General features: G+C 35.6%; 1 protein-coding gene across 1 annotated transcript in view; it reads right to left on the bottom strand.

Annotated features, from left to right (window-relative positions):
* Positions 1-693: 693 nt before the first annotated feature.
* LOC138737478 (ninein-like) overlaps positions 694-20,870 on the bottom strand; it is a 38,068-nt gene continuing 17,891 nt past the window's right edge. Inside the window, exon 3 of the mRNA XM_069888190.1 lies at positions 694-1,270. Within this exon, the coding sequence (XP_069744291.1) occupies positions 818-1,270 (453 nt within the window). The 3' untranslated portion in view covers positions 694-817. The remainder of the gene's footprint in view (positions 1,271-20,870) is intronic.

Raw genomic sequence — 20,870 nt, 5'->3', positions numbered from 1 at the left:
ATTTATTCCAGGACAACAAAACAGACTATTCTCGGATCCAGAAGAAGCACGAAAATTTGCAGAACAATTACAAAAATAGACTGAGGGATGAAGACGGGTAATGAGAGTAAAAATGATCACGATTGATATGTATGTGGGTAAAGACAAAAATAGACTGAGGGATGAAGACGGGTAATGAGGGTAAAAATGACCACGATTGATATGTATGCGGGTAAAGAGGTATAAGAGTGAATAGAGACAATGGGCATACGTGAAAGTATCTGTAATTAGAGGAAAAGTAGCTTTATCAGAAAGCCTGCAGTGTTTGAAGGTGATGGCTCATCATCACCTACTCAAGGGCAATTAAGGATAGCATGGAGATCCCGAAACTACAAAAATACTATCATATGGTTTTGTGCATTAAATCAAAGACAAATTTGTAAAAAGTTTTTTTTTAATTGAGAAGAGGAAGGAAGGAAATTATCAAGATAGGATAAAAGTTCTGCAAAAATTATGGTAATACTAGCTGCTTGTGAACTATTTTTAGAATAAAATCAGAAAAATGTACATATAAAAATATTTTGATGTTTAAATTCAAATAAAATTGGATGAGAAAATTAATTGTGCTCACACTGAAAGAAATCAGAGATTTCACAATTATGAAAATTCACTTAATTAAAAAGAATTAAGTTCAGTATGTAATAACTGATGGATATTTACATTTTCTGCAGCAAATCCTCTCCAAAATTCTCACCTTTCCTGTAGGAGCTCATTTTGATTGTTATAGAGAAGATTCCGTTGCAACTCTTCTTTCTCATGCTGAAGGTTTTCAGTCAGTTCAGAAATTTGCCTGGAGTAGGCCTGCTCTAGCTCCATTTTTTTCCTGTCGGAATGCTTCCCTCAGTTCCTTTCTTTGAACTTCCATTTGCACTTCGGTGACATTCAGCCTTTCTAACAATTCTTCCCTCTCTTTGCAGAGAGTGTGGCTTGTTTCTTCCATTTTACTTTGGATTGTTTCATGTTCCTGCCTTAACTGCTCTTCTAACTGTGCTTTATCTATGTTAAATCTGTACTCTAATTCATTCTTCTCTTCTCTATGCTTCCATTCTGTTGAATGCTGTAGGTTTTTAATCGTCTCGGTTTCTCTTTGAAGATGTGAAACATGGTTTTCGAGTTCTTTCATCTCTTCTTTCATTTTTGCAATCTCGTTATTGTGTACCTGGTTAGCACCCTCCTTCTCCATTTCATATTTAACCTTTGTTTCTTCCATTTGTTCCTCATAATAATTGACCTGAAAAGGACAAATAAGCCAGACATTTAGCGCACTGTTAATTTGGTCACAGACATACTGCATGAACAAGTATGCACAGACACAAACACATCTCAAACTCTTCCCTACCCTAGTTGACTCTAACATCTCAAACTCTCAAATGTAAGCATTCGAACAAGTATTGCAATCATGAAAGATCTGGCTATTTAAAAATCGGGTAACTGAATCTGACAACAGGAAACCAGAAAATGAATAGATTTTATTCTGATCAGTAATGATCAGAATTACCTAAGACTGTGGGGCTCAGTACAACAAAAACCACCTACAAATTCGACGAGGATACCATGGTAGTGGGTTGTACAAAAAGAGGTGATGAGTCGGCATGCAGGAGGGAGATTGAAAACTTGACTGAATGGTGCATCGACAACAACCTTACACTCAATGTCATCAAAACCAAGGAACTGATTGTTGACTTCAGAGAGGGAAAATGCAGAGGTGTATGATCCAGTGATCATTGGGGGGAAAATCAGAGGTGGAGAAGGTAAGCAAATGCAAGTTCTCAGGTGTCACTATCTTGGAGGATTTTTCCTGGAGCCAACACACTAACGGCATTGTGAAGAAAGCACGTCAGTACCTCTACTTCCTCAGGAGTTTGCGGAGGCTTGATATGACACTAGAAACCTTGGCAAATTTCTAGAGGTGTGCTGACTGACTGCATCCCTGTCAGATATGTGGACACCAATACCCCAAGTATAAAGCCTTGCAAAAGGTAGTGGATACAGCCCAGGACATCACAGACGAACCCTTTTCCACCATTGAGAACATCTACAGGGAATGCAGTCATTGGAGAGCAACAGCAATCATCAAGGATCGACACCAGGGAGGAGTCACGTGATGGAGTAGTGGCCGGTCAGGGAATTCCAGCCCTCTCCCGAAAAGTTAAAAAAAAACACACAAAGCACAAAGGTACAAGATTAAAATTTACAACAAAGTAAAAATAAAGGTGAGAAGAAAATGGCAGCGAAGAGAGAAAAGTCGAAAACAACGGGAAGAAAAGAGGAAGAAAGAACGTCGGAAGAAGAAGGTGAAGGCCTTACCTGTCCGAAGAGGCCCGCCGCGGAGAGAGAAGCCTGCTCCCTCAGGTCAGTGAAAGTCCCGCGCTCGGGACTACAAAAATGGCTCACAGAGCCAAGTAAAAGTGCGCAACCGCACATGCGCGACTCCTCGCGCATGCGTGATGCGCATGAAAAAAAACACACTGACGGGAGGGGGGAACAGCTGCGGAGTCGATCTCCACAGCTGAGAGAGACACCTGCAGTACAGCAGCAGGTGCAGAACACAGAAAATAACGACAACAAGAAAGAAGAGGATAAAAAGAAAACAAGGAAACAACAGATGGTCAACCCAGAGGAAGAAGAAGAAGAACAGAAAGAAATGGAAGAAGAAGAGAAAGGCAAGACAATGGATATATCTTTTTTTAAAGAATATATGGAATCAGTGAAAGAATGGCAATTACAAGAATTTAATGAGATAAAAAGAAGAATTAAGAATGCAGAAGAAAAAATGAATAAAATAGAAATGGTCATGTCAGAGATAGGAAAAAGAGTGGAACATATGGAAGAATGAGAAATAATTGTAGAAATGGAAGTAGAGGACTTAAAAGAGAAATTAGAAGAATCTAATAAAAAAGTTAAAGAGGCACATGAGCTATTAGCTCAGCAGATAGATATAATAGAAAACTATAATAGAAGAAATAATATAAAGATAGTGGGCCTTAAGGAAGATGAAGAAGGCAAGAATATGAGAGAATTTATAAAAGATTGGATCCCCAGGGTCCTAGGAAGACCAGAATTACAGGAAGAAATGGAAATAGAGAGGGCACATTGAACTTTAGCCCCGAAACCACAACCGCAGCAAAAACCAAGATCCATTTTAGTAAAATTCTTAAGATATACAACAAGAGAAAATATATTGGAGAAAGCAATGAAGAAAGTAAGAGAAGACAAAAAGCCACTGCAATATAAAGGTCAAAAATTTTTTTTCGATCCAGACATAAGTTTTGAACTCCTGAAGAAGAGGAAGGAGTTCAATACAGCAAAAACGATCTTATGGAAAAAAGGATATAAATTTATGTTAAAGTACCCAGCAGTACTTAAAATAGTTATTCCAGGGCAACAAAACAGACTATTCTCGGATCCAGAGGAAGCAAGAAAATTTGCAGAACAACTACAAAACAGACAGAGAGATGAAGACATGTAATGAGAGTAAAAATGACCACGAACTATATGTATGTGTGTATAGGGGTGTATATAGTGTGTATACATGAATGTATCCGTATTTAGAGGAAAATATATAGAGTATAGACAAGAATTAATAAGGGAAGGTAATGGAATAGAGAGAATAAGGAGGGAATTAAAAGAGTGACCTTTGTGACATATGAAAAGTGAAATCTTTTCTGGGGGGGGCTGGGTGGGGGAAAAGAGCGGTCACTGCAAAATCAGTTGACGCTTGCGAGTGGATTCGCAAATCCAAATGGAGAGGGGAGATGTGGTTGTCCGACAAGGGATAAAGGACAACTCAGGAGGGGAAGGGGAGATTGGGGATAAAGAAGATAGAAATAGGAGAATAAGGAAAATGTTGGATGTTGTAGGAATGTTGTCTGGTAAAGAGTTGAAAATAAGAAAACAGAAATGGAAAAGGAGGAAAGGTAATGATGGAAAAACGGAAAGAGAAGATAAACAAAATATAAAATGGCTACGCTGAACTATATGACTTTAAATATTAATGGAATACATAACCAAATTAAAAGGAAGAAACTACTAAATTTATTGAAAAAGGAAAAAATTGATATAGCATTTGTCCAAGAAACACACTTAACTGAATTGGAGCACAAGAAATTAAAGAGAGATTGGGTAGGACATGTAACAGCAGCATCGTATAATTCAAAAGCAAGAGGAGTGGCTATATTAATTAGCAAAAATGTGCCATTTAAAATAGAAGAGGAAATAATAGATCCAGCAGGGAGATATGTTATGATAAAATGTCAGATATATTCGGAGCTTTGGAATCTACTTAATATATATTCACCTAACGAAGAAGATCAAAAGTTTATGCAAGATATCTTTTTGAAGGTAGCTAATACGCAAGGGAACATACTAATAGGAGGGGATTTCAACCTGAATCTGGATCCAAATATGGATAAAACGGGGAAAAAAATTAACAGGAAGAACAAAGTAACCAAATTTATAATTAAATCAATGCAAGAAATGAAACTTGTGGACATATGGAGGAAACAAAACCCAAAAGAAAAGGAATACTCATACTACTCGACTAGACATAAAACATACTCAAGAATAGACCTATTTTTGTTATCAGCTAGTATGCAGGATAGAGTAAGAAAAACAGAATATAAAGCGAGAATGCTATCGGACCATTCACCCTTAATACTGACAGTAAAGCTAGAGGACATCCCTCCAAGAATGTATAGATGGAGATTAAACCCCATGCTACTTAAAAGACAGGATTTTAGAGAATTTATTGAAAAACAATTAAAAATGTACTTTGAAGTAAATACGGAATCAGTGGAAGATAAGTTTATACTATGGGACGCAATGAAAGCATTCATTAGAGGACAAATAATAAGTTATGCAACCAAGATGAAGAAGGACTATAATCAGGAAACAGAGCAGTTGGAAAGGGAAATAATAAACATAGAAAAAAAATTAGCAATAAAGGAAGATACAACCAAAAGAAGAGAATTGGCGGATAAAAAAATAAAATATGAAACATTACAAACATATAAGGTGGAGAAGAATATAATGAAGACAAAACAGAAATATTATGAACTAGGTGAAAAAACACACAAAATCTTAGCATGGCAGCTTAAGACAGAGCAAACTAAGAAAATGGTATTGGCAACAAGGAAAAAAGACAAACAAATTACATATAATCCAAAAGAAATTAAGGAAAACTTCAGAGAATTCTATGAACAATTATACCGAACTGAAAACGAAGGGAAAGAAGGGAAAATAGATGAATTTTTGACTAAAATTGAACTACCAAAACTACAAATAGAGGAACAAAATAAATTAACAGAACCATTTGGAACAGTAGAAATACAAGAGATTATAAAAAAAATTACCAAATAATAAGACACCAGGAGAGGATGGACTCCCAATAGAATTCTACAAAACATTTAAAGATCTAATAATACCGCCCCTCCTGGATGTAATCAACCAGATTGATGAGACACAAAACTTACCAGATTCATGTAAAACAGCAATAATTACAGTGATACTAAAACAAGGGAAAGATCCACTCTCACCAGCATCATATAGACCAATATCTCTGCTAAACACAGATTATAAGATAATAGCTAAACTATTAGCAAACAGATTAGCAGAACAGGTACCGAAAATGGTAAATTTAGACCAAACTGGATTTATCAAAAAAAGACGCACAACAGACAATATTTGTAAATTTATTAACTTAATTCATGCAGTAGAAGGAAATAAAGCACCGGCAGTAGCAGTTGCTTTAGACGCAGAGAAGGCCTTCGACAGAGTAGAATGGAATTACTTGTTCAAAGTATTGCAAAAATTCAGTTTACCGGAGAAGCATATTAATTGGATTAAAGCATTATATAAGGGACCGTTAGCGAAAGTGACAGTAAATGGACATGTATCAAAGCAATTTAACTTAAGCAGGTCAACGCGGCAGGGATGCCCACTATCACCATTATTGTTTGCGCTAGCTATAGAATCACTAGCAGAATCGATAAGAATAGATAATAATATAAAAGGAATAAAAGTAAAAGACAGGGAATATAAAATCAGTCTATTTGCGGATGATGTGATAGTGTACTTAACAGAACCAGAACTATCAATAAAAGAACTATATAAGAAATTGAAGGAATATGGAGAAGTGTCGGGATACAAGATAAACGTAAATAAAAGTGAAGCAATGCCTATGAATAACGCGAATTTCTCAAAATTTAAGGAGGTATCCCCATTCAGATGGCAAATGCAGGCAATAAGATACCTGGGTGTGCAAATAAACAAAAATCTAGGCCAATTATATAAACTCAATTACAATCCACTAATGAAAAAAATTACAGGACGATTTAGAGCATTGGAAAGAGCTACCACTAACACTGATAGGAAGGATAAACTGTATTAAAATGAACATTTTTCCAAGGATACTATACTTATTTCAGGCATTGCCAATACAACTGACAGAAAAATTCTTCAAAGAGTTAAAGAAAATAATAAGGAGATTTTTATGGAGAGGGGGGAAACCGAGGATAGCACTAGATAAATTAACAGAATGGTATAAACAAGGAGGCTTACAATTGCCAAACTTTAAAAATTATTATAGAGCCGCACAATTAAGGTACCTATCAGATTTTTATCAAACAAGGGAAACACCAGACTGGACGAGACTAGAATTAGATAAAATAGGGGAAAAGATACCTGAACACATATTATATAAATGGGACGAAAAATTGGTACAACATAGAACTTCTCCAGTATTACACCATCTCCTCAATATATGGAAGAAGATTCATGTAGAAAGAAATAAAACAAATTATCAAATACCAAAACTAATATTGACGCAAAATAAGCTACTCCCTTTTACAATAGACAACCTTTCCTTTAGAAAATGGGAAAAAAAAGGGATTAAAAGAATAGAAAATTGTTTTTCAGGAAGTAGATTCTTATCCTTTGAACAAATGAGAGATAAGTACAATATAACTGGAGATACAGCGCTGGCATATTACCAACTGAGATCCTACTTGAAAGATAAATTAGGAAGCAATTTGAGTTTACCAGAGGGAAGTAACCTTGAATATGTGATTACAGATACAATGTTAATCAAAAGATTTATAACAAATATGTATATTAAACTGCAAGAAAAGGAGAATGAGGAAACAAATGGTAAAACTAAACAAAAATGGGAACAAGATTTAAATATAAAGATAAAAAAGGAAACATGGGAGAAATTATGTTCTGGAACGATGAGAAATACAATAAATACGAGGCTGCGTATGATACAATATAATTGGTTACACAGACTATACATTACACCGCAAAAGTTAAATAAATGGGACCCAACAGTATCTGATAGATGTTTTCGATGTAAAAAAGAAAGGGGAACAACAATTCATGCAAACTGGACATGTGAGAGAGTAGAAAAATTTTGGGATGATCTCAATCAGATATTAAATAAAATAACAGAAAACAATATACCAAAGAATCCAGAGATCTTTCTCCTAAGTAACATAAAAAAATAAAGAATTTGGAATTGACTTGGAAGATGCACAAAAAAGATTTGTTAAGATAGCCCTAGCCGTAGCAAAAAAATGTATTATGTCAACCTGGAAATTGGAAGATAATTTGAAAATACAACAATGGTATATAGAAATGAATAAATGTATTCCATTAGAAAAAATAACATATAGTTTAAGAAATAATATTGAAATATTCGAACAAGTATGGGAGCCTTACATTAAATACAATAGCGAAAACCTACCGGGGACAAACATTACCTAAGTTGATGGAAGGAGAAGGAAAGAAAAGAATGGACTCTGTAGAATTTCTGGTGTATTTTTGTTGAATGACAACATTGTCTGACTGAATTAATGCAACCTAGATTGTATACCTAAAATGGATGAGAGGGGGGGGTGGGGGGGTGGCTTGGGAGGAGGGAGGGGGGGAGAAAAAGTCACTGTAAATGTGTGAAAAATAAAAAGTGTATATCATGGCTATTGTGATTTATGGTGTGAAAAATAAAAAATTTAAAAAAAAAATAAAAAAAAAGAATGTATAGATGGAGATTAAACTCCATGCTACTTAAAAAGCAGGATTTTAGAGAATTAATTGAACAACAAATTAAAATGTACTTTGAAATAAATACGGAATCAGTGAAAGATAAGTTTATACTATTGGACGCAATGAAAGCGTTCATCAGAGGGCAAATTATAAGTTATGTAACTAAGATGAAGAAGGACTACAATCAGGAAACAGAGCAGTTGGAAAGGAAATAGCAAATATAGAAAAAGAATTAGCAATGAAGGAAGACACAACTAAAAGAAGCGATTTGGCAAATAAAAAAATAAAATATGAAACACTACAAACATAAGGTGGAGAAGAACATAATGAAGACAAAACAGAAATATTATGAACTAGGGGAAAAAGCGCACAAAATTCTAGTGTGGCAGCTTAAGACAGAACAAACTAAGAGAATGGTATTGGCATTAAGGAAAAAAGACAAGCAAATCACATATAATCCAACGGAGATTAATGAAAACTTCAGAGAATTCTATGAACAATTATATCAAACTGAAAACGAAGGGAAAGAAGACAAAACAGATGAATTTTTAACTAAAATTGAACTACCGAAATTACAAACAGAGGACAAAATAAATTAAAAAAACCATTTGAAATAGAAGAAATACAGGAGATAATAAAAAAACTACTGAACAATAAAACACCAGGAGAGGATGGATTCCCAATAGAATTCTATAAAACATTTAAAGATTTATTAATTCCTCCCCTTCTGGAAGTAATCAACCAGATTGATAAAATACAAAGCTTACCAGATTCATGCAAAACAGCAATAATTTCAGTAATACCAAAGACAGGGAAAGATCCATTCGCACCAGCGTCATATAGACCAATACCTTTACTTAACACAGATTATAAGATAATAGCTAAACTATTAGCAAACAGATTAGCCGACTATGTACCAAAAATAGTAAATCTAGACCAAACTGGATTTATTAAAAAAAGACAAACAACAGACAATATCTGTAAATTTATTAACTTAATTCATGCAGTACAAGGAAATAAAACTCCAACAGTGGCGGTTGCTTTAAACGCAGAGTCCTTTGACAGAGTAGAATGGAATTATTTATTCAAAGTACTACAAAAATTCAGCTTACCAGAGAAATATATTAATTGGATTAAAGCATTATATAAGGGGCCATTGGTGAAAGTGACAGTAAATGGATATATATCAAAACAATTTAACTTAAGCAGATCAACAAGGCAGGGATGCCCGCTATCTCCCTTATTGTTCGCGTTAGCCATAGAACCACTAGCAGAACTGATAAGAACAGAAAATAAAATAAAAGGGATTAAAATAAAAGACAAGGAATATAAAATCAGTCTATTTGCAGATGACGTTATAATATACTTAGCAGAACCAGAAATATCAATAAAAGAATTACATAGGAAATTGAAGGAATATGGAGAAGTGTCGGGGTACAAGATTAACGCAAATAAAAGTGAAGCAATGCCAATGAATAATGTGGATTTGTCATGGCAAAAGCAAGCAATGCGATACCTAGGTATACAAATAAATAAAAACCTCAGCCATCTATACAAACTCAATTATTATCCATTAATGAAAAAATTACAAGACGACTTAGAGCATTGGAAAGACTTACCACTAACACTGATAGGAAGGATAAACTGTATTAAAATGAACATTTTCCCAAGGATACAATACCTATTTCAGACATTACCAATACGCTTAACAGAGAAATTCTTCAAGGAGTTAAAGAAAATAATAAGGAAATTTTTATGGAAAGGGGGGAAACCGAGGATAGCACTAGATAAATTAACAGAATGGTATAAAAAAGGAGGCTTACAACTACCAAACTTTAAAAATTATTATAGAGCCGCACAATTAAGTTACCTATCAGATTTTTATCAAACAAGGGAAAAGCCAGATTGGACTAGATTAGAACTAGATAAAATAGGGGAGAAGATACCTGAACATATTATATAAATGGGATGAAAAATTGATACAACGTAGGAATTCTCCAGTATTGCATCATCTGCTCAACATTTGGAAGAAGATTCATGTAGAAAGGAATAAAACAAATTACCAACTACCAAAACTAATACTGACGCAAAATCAGCTAATCCCTTTTAACAATAGATAACCTTTCCTTTAGAGAATGGGAGAAAAAAGGGATCAAAAGAATAGAAAATTGTTTTTCGGGAAATAAATTATTATCCTTTTAACAAATGAAGGATAAATATAATATAACTCACGATACAATGTTGGCATACTACCAACTGAAATCCTACTTGAAGGACAAATTGGGAAACAGTCTGAGGTTACCAGAAGGAAGTAATTTTGAATATGTGATTACAGACACAATGATAATCAAAAAATTTGTAACAAACATGTATATTAAACTACAAGAAAAGGAGAACGAGGAAACAAATGGTAAAACTAAACAAAAATGGGAACAAGATCTAAACATAAAGATAAAGAATGAAACATGGGAGAAGTTATGCTCCAGAACTATGAGAAATACAATAAACACGAGGTTACATATGATACAATATAACTGGATACACAGGCTATACATTACACCTCAAAAGTTAAATAAATGGGACCCAACAGTATCAGACAGATGTTTTCGCTGTAAAAAGGAAATGGGAACAACAATTCATGCAATCTGGACATGTGAGAAAGTGAAAAAATTTTGGGAAGATCTAAACCAGATATTAAATAAAATCACAAAAAGCAATATACCAAAAAACCCAGAGATCTTCCTCCTAAGTAATATAAAAAACAAAGAATTTGGACTCGATTTGGATGGAGCACAAAAAAGATTTGTTATGATAGCCCTGGCTGTAGCAAAAAAATGTATTATGTCAACCTGGAAATTAGAAGATAACTTGAGAATACAACAATGGTATATAGAAATGAATAAATGTATTCCATTTGAAAAAATAACATATAATTTAAGAAATAACATTACAATATTTGAACAACTATGGGAGCCATACATGAAACACAATAGAGAAAACCTACCGTGGACATCTACCACCTAAAATGAAGATAATGAAAATAACTGACTCAGTGAAATTTTTTGTTTATTTTTATTGACGGGTTTAATGTATCTTATATTCTGAACTTTAAATAAATGGGAGGGGAGGTGAGGGAGGGAGGGAGGGAAGGGGGGGAGAAAACGACACTGTATATATTTAAGAAGGAAAATGTATGCATCTTGATCAATATGGTTTATAGTGTGAAAAATTTAAAAAAATTAAAAAAGAGAAGTACTTCTTTGGTGGAGTCAGCCTGTACACTGTGGACTGCCAATCTAGTGCAAGGTTGAAGGAAAGACAAGCAGCAAGGAAGGGCGAATCTCCCTGTATGGGGTTTAGAGCTCTTATTTTGGGAGGGGGTTGTACACATGCACCTCGTATTCAACCTGGATAGTCTACAGTCTAACGTCATAAATATTGTACCATTTCTGATCCGCCCAGTCCCACATCAACCCAGTATCTTTCCCCTCTTCAATCTGACCATCACCTACACGATGCCTAATGGGTCTTCCTATCCCCTTCCCCAACTGGTTCCTTTTGCCCACAATCCCCCCCCCCCCCATCTGGTACCACTAAATACCTTCTTTCTATTTTCAATTCCAGCATCTGCTCCTTGTCTATCCTTTTGTTGCCTGCTGAACCCCTCCTCACCCCTTCCTTCCTCTGGCTATCTCCCCTCCACACAATCCTAACACAAAGTTTCGACCCGAAATGTTGACCATTCCTTTGCCTCAGTACTTGCTACCTAACCTGCTGAGTTCCTACATTGGTGAAAGGGAATGGGGTTTCAATTTAACACATCTATCCCTTCCCTTCAATACCATGGCACTCTCCCTATGCATTGCCCATTGCACTGTGGCATTTTACATGGCCCTCTCCTTCACATTTCCCATTGGCACTGTATCATTTTCCCATGGTACTCTCTCTTGGCATTGCCCACTGTAACTTGCATTTTCCCATGGCACACACCTTTGGCATTGCCCATTGGTGCTGTAGCATTTTCCCATGGTATTCTCTCTCAGCATTGCTTATTGGCACTATGGTATGCTCTCTTGGCATTTCCCAATGATACTGTGGCATTGTGCCATATATTACTCTCCCTTGTTGTTCCATGGCACCAGGTCACCTTCTACCATCAGGCTTTTCAACACAATCTTATGACCAAAACTCCCCTCACATGGACTGGGCCATGTCTGACAGCTGATGATAGGTAGACATTGAGAGGCCATCCTTCAGATTATTGAGTGCTCCTGCACTGTGCCTCCAAGTGCACGGGGTGAGTGCAGAGATGAAGTACTTGCAGAATCCTTGCACTGTTGTTTGGGACTTGGTGCCAAAACTGATTTCACTTCCACTTGTGGCCTTGTAATGTTGAAAATAAATTAATGTGCCCAACCAGTACAAGTGACTCGTGAACAATTGTAGTTTGAGCAGCTCCAAAATTATGCTCAGACTGACTTTTGGACAATCAAATCTGCTAAAAATCAGGTGAGGCATTTGGGTGGGATTATGAGTTATGAGGAGGATGCCTGTTAGCTCCAGAGTTAAGGAAGTGGTAAAACATGAATGTATCTGTAATTATCCACGTAAAGAAAGCAGAATATCAAAGTATAAATAGTAACAAAAGAGATGATGGAATTGAGAACAAAAGTAGAACACTGGGAGAATTCAATGGGTCAAGAACCATCCAGAGGCAGAAGGAGTAGGTGTTTCAGATTAACATGCATTGCGACAACTGGAACATAGAACACTACAGCACAGTACATGCCCCTGATGGTGTGCTGATCCATATATTCCTTTTTTTTTAAAAAAAAAGGTACTAAACCCTCCTTACCCCATAACTCTCTTTTTCTTCCATTCATGTGCCTGTCTAAGACCTTCTTAAATGTCCCTAATGTTTCAACCTCCACCACCATGCCCAGCAAGGCATTCCAGGTGCCCACAACTCTTTTTGGGTTTTTAAAAAATAAATACACCCTGATGACTCCCATAAACTTTCTTCCCTTTGTACATACTGTATGTCTTCTGGTGTTTGCTGTTCCTGGCCTGGGAAACAGCTGCTGGCTGTCCACCCTATCTCAGCTCTCATAAACTTGTAGATCTCTTATCGTCTCCTCTCATCCTTCTATGCTTCAAAGAGAAAAGTCCCAGCTCTGCTAACCTTGCCTCATAAGACTTGTTTTCCAATCCAGGCAACATCCTGGTAAATCTCTGCACCCTCTCCACAGCTTCCACATACTTTTTATAATGAATACTTTATTTAAAATTTTAAGCCACATTATATTTAAATATGATAATTCATATATAAAAAACTGGTATATAATAAATCCCCACTCCCTCCCATCCACCCCATACCCCTCACTCTAATCCTTCCCCCTTCCTACTACCCTCAACCCCAAAGATAAAAGAAAGAAAGGAGATACACCCATCAAAAACATATTTAAATACCACAAACAGGGTAACACCACCACAATGTGCTGAAGAAAGTTCAAAACTTTAAACCTATATCCTTCCTATAATGAGACCAGAACTGAACACAATACTCTGTTCTTACCAGAGATTTGTAGAGTTGCAACGTGACCTCTCTACTCCTGAACCCAATCCCCCTATTAATGAATCTCCGTATCCCATAAGTCTTCTTAATTGTCCTATCAACCTGTGTGGCGACCTTTAACCCTATACTCAATCTTCTGGTTTGTCCTTCCAAAATGCACACTTATTCTAGATTGAACTCTGCATCCTGCCCAACTCTGCATCCTGTCTATGTTGTCTTGTAACCTTCGACAACCTTCAGCTTCATCCACAACTTTTCAATCTTCGGCTCATCTGCAAACTTATTGATCCATCCTGTCGCTTTTACATCCAGATCATTTATAAAAATCACAAAGAGTAGGGTTCCCAGAACAAATCCTTGCGAGACTTCCCTAGTCACTGACCTCCAGCCAGAATACTTTTCTTCCAACTATTACTCTCTGTTTTCTTCCTGCAAGGCAATTTTTTATCCACACAGCCAAGGTTCCACTAATCCCGTGCCTCATGACTTTCTGGTTGAGTCACGAGGGACCTTGTCAAATGGCTTGCTAAAATCTATGCAGACACCTACCACCTTGCCTTCATCGATTTACCTTCTCAAAAAACTCAATTAGGCTTTTGAGGCTCTCTTCACAAAGCCTTGCTGATTATCCTTGAGTAAACTATAGTTTTCTAACTGTTCATCGATCCTATCCTTAAGAATCCTTTCCACTAGTTTGCATATCACTAACGTAAGACTTGCCAGTTTATAATTCCCAGGATTCTCCCTATTACCTTTCTTAAACAAAGGAACTCATTTGCCATTCTCCAATTCTCCAGCACCTCCCCTGTGGCTAAGGAGGACTCAAAGATCATAGCTACTGCCCCAGCTATCTCTTCCCTCATTTCCCACAGCAACCTGGGCTATACTACTTCCAGCCAGCAGACTTATCAATCTTGATGTTTTTAAGAAGATCCAACACTTCCTCTTCCTTTCCACATTGTCCAGCACACAAGGCTGTTCTATTCCAACTTCACCCTGATCAAGGTTATTTTCTCTTGTGATTACCGAAGCAAAGTATTAATCTAGGACCTCTCCAACCTCCTCTGCCTCCAGGCACATGTTGCCTCCTTTGTCCTTTCGCGGCCCCACCTTCATTCACCCCATCCTTCTGTTCTTCACATATGCATAGAACGCCTTGAGGTTCTCCTCAATCCTACATGGCAAACCCTTCTCGTGGCCCTTCAAGCTCTCCTGTCATTTAAGCTCCTTCCTGGCTACCATATACTTTCTCATGAGCCCCTGTTTCCTACTTTCTTCTTCCTTTTGACTTGTCTCACCTGTTTCATCAGCCACACTTCCCTTTTCCTACCATCTTTTCCTCGAATAAACCTATCCTGAACCCAGCACAAGTCGCTGGGGAGTCACGTGATGGAGTAGTGGCCATTCAGGGAATTCCAGCCCTCTCCCGAAAAGTTTTTTAAAAACGCACAAAACACAAAGGTACAAGATTAAAAGTTAAAACGAAGTAAAAATAAAGGTGAGAAGAAAATGGCAGCGAAGAGAGAAAAGTCAAAAACAACGGGAAGAAGAGAAGAAGAAAGAATGTCGGAAGAAGAAGGTGAAGGCCTTACCTGTCCGAGGAGGCCCACCACGGAGAGAGAAGCCCGCTCCCTCAGGTCAGTGGAAGTCCCGGGCTCGGGACTACAAAAATGGCTCACAGAGCCGAGTAAAAGTGCACATCCTCGCGCGTGCGCGATGCGCATGAAAAAAAACACTGACGGGAAGGGGGAACAGCTGCGGAGTCAATCTCCACAGCTGAGAGAGACACCTGCAACACAGCAGCAGGTGCAGAACACAGAAAATATCGACAACAAGAAAGAAGAGGGTAAAAAGAAAACAAGGAAACAACAGATGGTCAACCCAGAGGAAGAAGAAGAACAGAAAGAAATGGAAGAAGAAGAGAAAGGCAAGACAATGGATATATCTTTTTTTAAAGAATATATGGAATCAGTGAAAGAATGGCAATTACAAGAATTTAATGAGATAAAAAGAAGAATTAAGAATGCAGAAGAAAAAATGAATAAAATAGAAATGGTCATATCAGAGATAGGAAAAAGAGTGGAAAATGTGGAAGAATGAGAAATAATCATAGAAATGGAAGTAGAGGACTTAAAAGAGAAATTAGAAGAATCTAATAAAAAAGTTAAAGAGGCACATGAGCTGTTAGCTCAGAAGATAGATATAATGGAAAACTATAATAAAATAAATAATATAAAGATAGTGGGCCTTCAGGAAGATGAAGAAGGCAAGAATATGAGAGAATTTATAAAAGATTGAATCCCCAAGGTGCTAGGAAGACCAAAATTACAGGAAGAAATGGAAATAGAGAGGGCACATAGAACACTAGCCCCGAAACCACAACCGCAGCAAAAACCAAGATCCATTTTAGTAAAATTCTTAAGATATACAACAAGAGAAAATATATTGGAGAAAGCAATGAAGAAAATAAGAGAAGACAAAAAGCCACTGGAATACAAAGGTCAAAAATTTTTTTTCTATCCAGGCATAAGTTTTGAACTCCTGAAGAAGAGGAAGGAGTTCAATACAGCAAAAACGATCTTATGGAAAAAAGGATATAAATTTATGTTAAAGTACCCAGCGGTACTTAAAATAGTTATTCCAGGGCAACAAAACAGACTATTCTCGGATCCAGAGGAAGCATGAAAATTTGCAGAACAACTACAAAACAAGCAGAGAGATGAAGACATGTAATGAGAGTAAAAATGACCACGAACTATATGTATATGTGTATATGGGTATATTTGTGTACATAAATAAATATATATATATTATATATGTGTGTATGCGTGTGTATACATGAATGTATCCGTATTTAGAGGAAAATATATAGAGTATAGATAAGAATTAATAAGGGAAGGAAAGGGAATAGAGGGAATAAGGAGGGAATTAAAAGAGTGACCTTTGTTACATATGAAAATTGAAATCTTTTCCGGGGGGGGGCTGAGTGGGGAGGAGTTACGGTCACTGCAAAATCAGTTGACGTTTGCGAGTGAATTCGCAAATCCAAATGGAGAGGGGAGATGTGGTTTCCCGACAAGGGATAAAGGGCAACTCAGGAGGGGAAGGGGAGAATGGGGTTAAAGAAGTTTTAAATAGGAGAATAAGGAAAATGTTTGATGTTTTAGAAATGTTGTCTTATAAAGTGTTCAAAACAAGAAAGCAGAAATGGATAAGAAGGAAAGGTGATGATGGAGAAACAGAAAGGGAAGATAAACAAAGTATGAAATGGCTACGCTGAACTATATGACTTTAAATATTAACGGAATACATAACCAAATCAAAAGGAAGAAACTGCTAAATTTACTGAAAAAAGAAAAAATGGATATAGCATTTGTGCAAGAAACACATTTAACTAAATTGGAGCACAAGAAATTAAAGAGAGATTGGGTAGGACATGTAACAGCAGCGTCGTATAATTCAAAAGCAAGAGGAGTAGCTATATTAATCAGTAAAAATGTACGAATTAAAATAGAAGAGGAAATAATAGATCCAGCAGGGAGATATGTTATGATAAAATGTCAGATATATTCGGAGTTTTGGAATTTACTCAATGTATATTCACCTAACGAAGAAGATCAAAAGTTTATGCAAGATATTTTTTTGAAGATAGCAGATACGCAAGGGAACATATTAATAGGAGGGGATTTCAACCTTAATTTGGATTCAAATATGGACAAAACTGGGAAAAAAATTAACAGAAAGAACAAAGTAACCAAATTTATAATTGAATCAATGCAAGAAATGCAACTTTTGGATACATGGAGGAAACAACACCCAAAGAAAAAGGAATATTCATATTATTCGAGTAGACATAAAACATACTCAAGAATAGACCTATTCCTGTTATCAGCTCGCATGCAAGAGAGAGTTAGGAAAACGGAATATAAAGCTAGACTATTATCAGACCACTCACCCCTGTTATTGACAATAGAGTTAGAGGACATCCCACCAAGAATGTATAGATGGAGATTAAACTCCATGCTACTTAAAAGGCAGGATTTTAGAGAATTCATTGAACGACAAATTAAAATGTACTTTGAAATAAATACGGAATCAGTGAAAGATAAGTTTATACTATGGGACGCAATGAAAGCGTTCATCAGACGGCAAATAATAAGTTATGTAACTAAGATGAAGAAGGACTACAATCAGGAAACAGAGCAGTTGGAAAGGGAAATAGCAAATATAGAAAAACAATTAGCAATGAAGGAAGACACAACTAAAAGAAGAGAATTGGCAAATAAAAAAATAAAATATGAAACACTACAAACATATAAGGTGGAGAAGAACATAATGAAGACAAAACAGAAATATTATGAACTAGGAGAAAAAACGCACAAAATTCTAGCATGGCAGCTTAAGACAGAATAAGCTAAGAAAATGGTATTGGCATCAAGGAAAAAAGACAAACAAATCACATATAATCCAACGGAGATCAATGAAAACTTTAGAGAATTCTATGAACAATTATACCAAACTGAAAACGAAGGGAAAGAAGGCAAAATAGATGAATTTTTAACTAAAACTGAACTACCAAAATTACAAATAGAGGAACAAAATAAATGAACAGAACCATTTGAAATAGTAGAAATACAAGAGATAATAAAAAAATTACCAAATAATAAAACACCAGGAGAGGATGGATTCCCAATAGAATTCTATAAAACATTTAAAGATTTATAAATTCCTCCCCTCCTGGATGTAATCATCCAGATTGACAAAACACAAAGCTTACTAGATTCATGAAAAACAGCAATAATTACAGTAATTATAAAACAAGGGAAAGATCCACTCGCACCAGCGTCATATAGACCACTATCATTACTTAACACAGATTATAAGATAATAGCTAAACTATTAGCAAACAGATTAGCAGATTATGTACCTAAAATGGTAAATCTAGACCAAACTGGATTTATTAAAAAAAGACACACAACAGACAATATTTGTAAATTTATTAACTTAATTCATGCAGTAGAAGGGAGTAAAGCTCCAACAGTAGCAGTTGCTTTAGACGCAGAGAAGGCATTTGACAGAGTAGAATGGAATTATTTATTCAAAGTATTGCAAAAATTCAGTTTACCAGAGAAGTATATTAATTGGATTAAAGCATTATATAAGGGGCCATTGGCGAAAGTGACAGTAAATGGATATATATCAAAGCAATTTAACTTAAGCAGATCAACAAGGCAGGGATGCCCGCTATCTCCCTTATTGTTCGCGTTAGTTATAGAACCGCTAGCAGAATTGATAAGAACAGAAAATAATATAAAAGGGATAAAAATAAAAGGCAAGGAATATAAAATCAGTTTATTTGTGGATGATGTTATAGTATACTTAACAGAACCAGAACTATCAATAAAAGAATTATATAAGAAATTGAAGGAATATGGAGAAGTGTCGGGTTACAAGATTAACGTAAATAAAAGTGAAGCAATGCCAATGAATAATGTGGATTTCTCAAAATTTAAGAAGGAATCACCATTCAGATGGCAAATGCAAGCAATAAGATACCTAGGTTTACAAATAAATAAAAATCTCGGCCATCTATATAAACTCAATTATTATCCACTAATGAAAAAATTACAGGGCGATTTAGAGCATTCGAAAGATTTACCATTAACACTAATAGGAAGGATAAACTGTATTAAAATGAACATTTTCTCAAGGATACTATACCTATTTCAGGCATTGCCAATACACTTGACAGAGAAATTCTTCAAGGAGTTAAAGAAAATAATAAGGAAATTTTTATGGAAAGGGGGGAAACCGAGGATAGCACTAGATTAATTAACAGAATGGTATAAACAAGGAGGCTTACAACTGACAAACTTTAAAAATTATTATAGAGCCGCACAATTAAGATACCTATCAGATTTTTACCAAACAAGGGAAAAGGCAGATTGGACTAGATTAGAATTAGATAAAATAGGGGAAAAGATACCTGAACACATATTATATAAATGGGGTGAAAAATTGGTACAATGTAGGAGTTCTCCAGTATTACATCATCTGCTCAATATTTGGAAGAAGATTCATGTAGAAAGGAATAAAACAAATTACCAATTACCAAAACTAATAATGACGCAAAATCAGCTAATCCCTTTTACAATAGATAACCTTTCCTTTAGAGAATGGGAGAAAAAAGGGATCAAAAGAATAGAAAATTGTTTTTCAGGAAATAGATTATTATCCTTTGAACAAATGAAAGATAAATACAATATAACTCAAGATACAGTGCTGGCATATTACCAATTGAGATCCTACTTGAAGGACAAATTAGGAAGCAGTCTGAGGTTACCAGAGGGAAGTAACTTTGAATATTTGATTACAGATACAATGATAATCAAAAGATTTATAACAAATATGTATATTAAACTGCAAGAAAAGGAGAATGAGCAAACAAATGGTAAAACTATACAAAAATGGGAACAAGATTTAAATATAAAGATAAAAAAGGAAACATGGGAGAAATTATGTTCTGGAACGATGAGAAATACAATAAATACGTATGATACAATATAACTGGATACACAGGCTATACATTACATCTCAAAAGTTAAATAAATGGGACCCAACAGTATCTGACAGATGTTTTTGTTGTAAAAAAGAAATGGGAACAACAATTCATGCAATCTGGACTTGTGAGAAAGTAGAAAAATTTTGGGAAGATCTAAACCAGATATTAAATAAAATTACAGAAAACATACCAAAAAACCCAGAGATCTTCCTCCTAAGTAACATAAAAAAAAAAGAATTTGGAATTGATTTGGATGGGGCACAAAAAAGATTTGTTAAGATAGCTCTAGCCGTAGCAAAAAAATGTATTATGTCAACCTGGAAATTGGAAGATAATTTGAAAATACAACAATGGTATATAGAAATGAATAAATGTATTCCATTAGAAAAAATAACATATAGTTTAAGAAATAATATTGAAATATTTGAACAAATATGGGAGCCATACATGAAACACAGTAGAGAAAACCTACCGGGGACATTCACCACCTAAATTAACGAAAGGAGAAGGAAATGAAAAGAATTGACTCAGTGGAATTTCTTGTTTATTTTTATTGAATGACAACATTGTTTGACTGGTTTAATGTATCTTAGATTTTGTACTTTAAATGGATGGGGGGGGAGGTAGGAATGGTGGGATGGGAGGAGGAAGGGG

The sequence above is a fragment of the Narcine bancroftii genome, chromosome 6 (genome assembly GCF_036971445.1).
Source record: "Narcine bancroftii isolate sNarBan1 chromosome 6, sNarBan1.hap1, whole genome shotgun sequence".
In the NCBI taxonomy this organism is placed as follows: Eukaryota; Metazoa; Chordata; class Chondrichthyes; order Torpediniformes; family Narcinidae; genus Narcine; species Narcine bancroftii.
The sequence above is the reverse complement of the archived record's forward strand: the minus strand, read 5'-3'. Positions and strand labels throughout refer to the sequence as shown.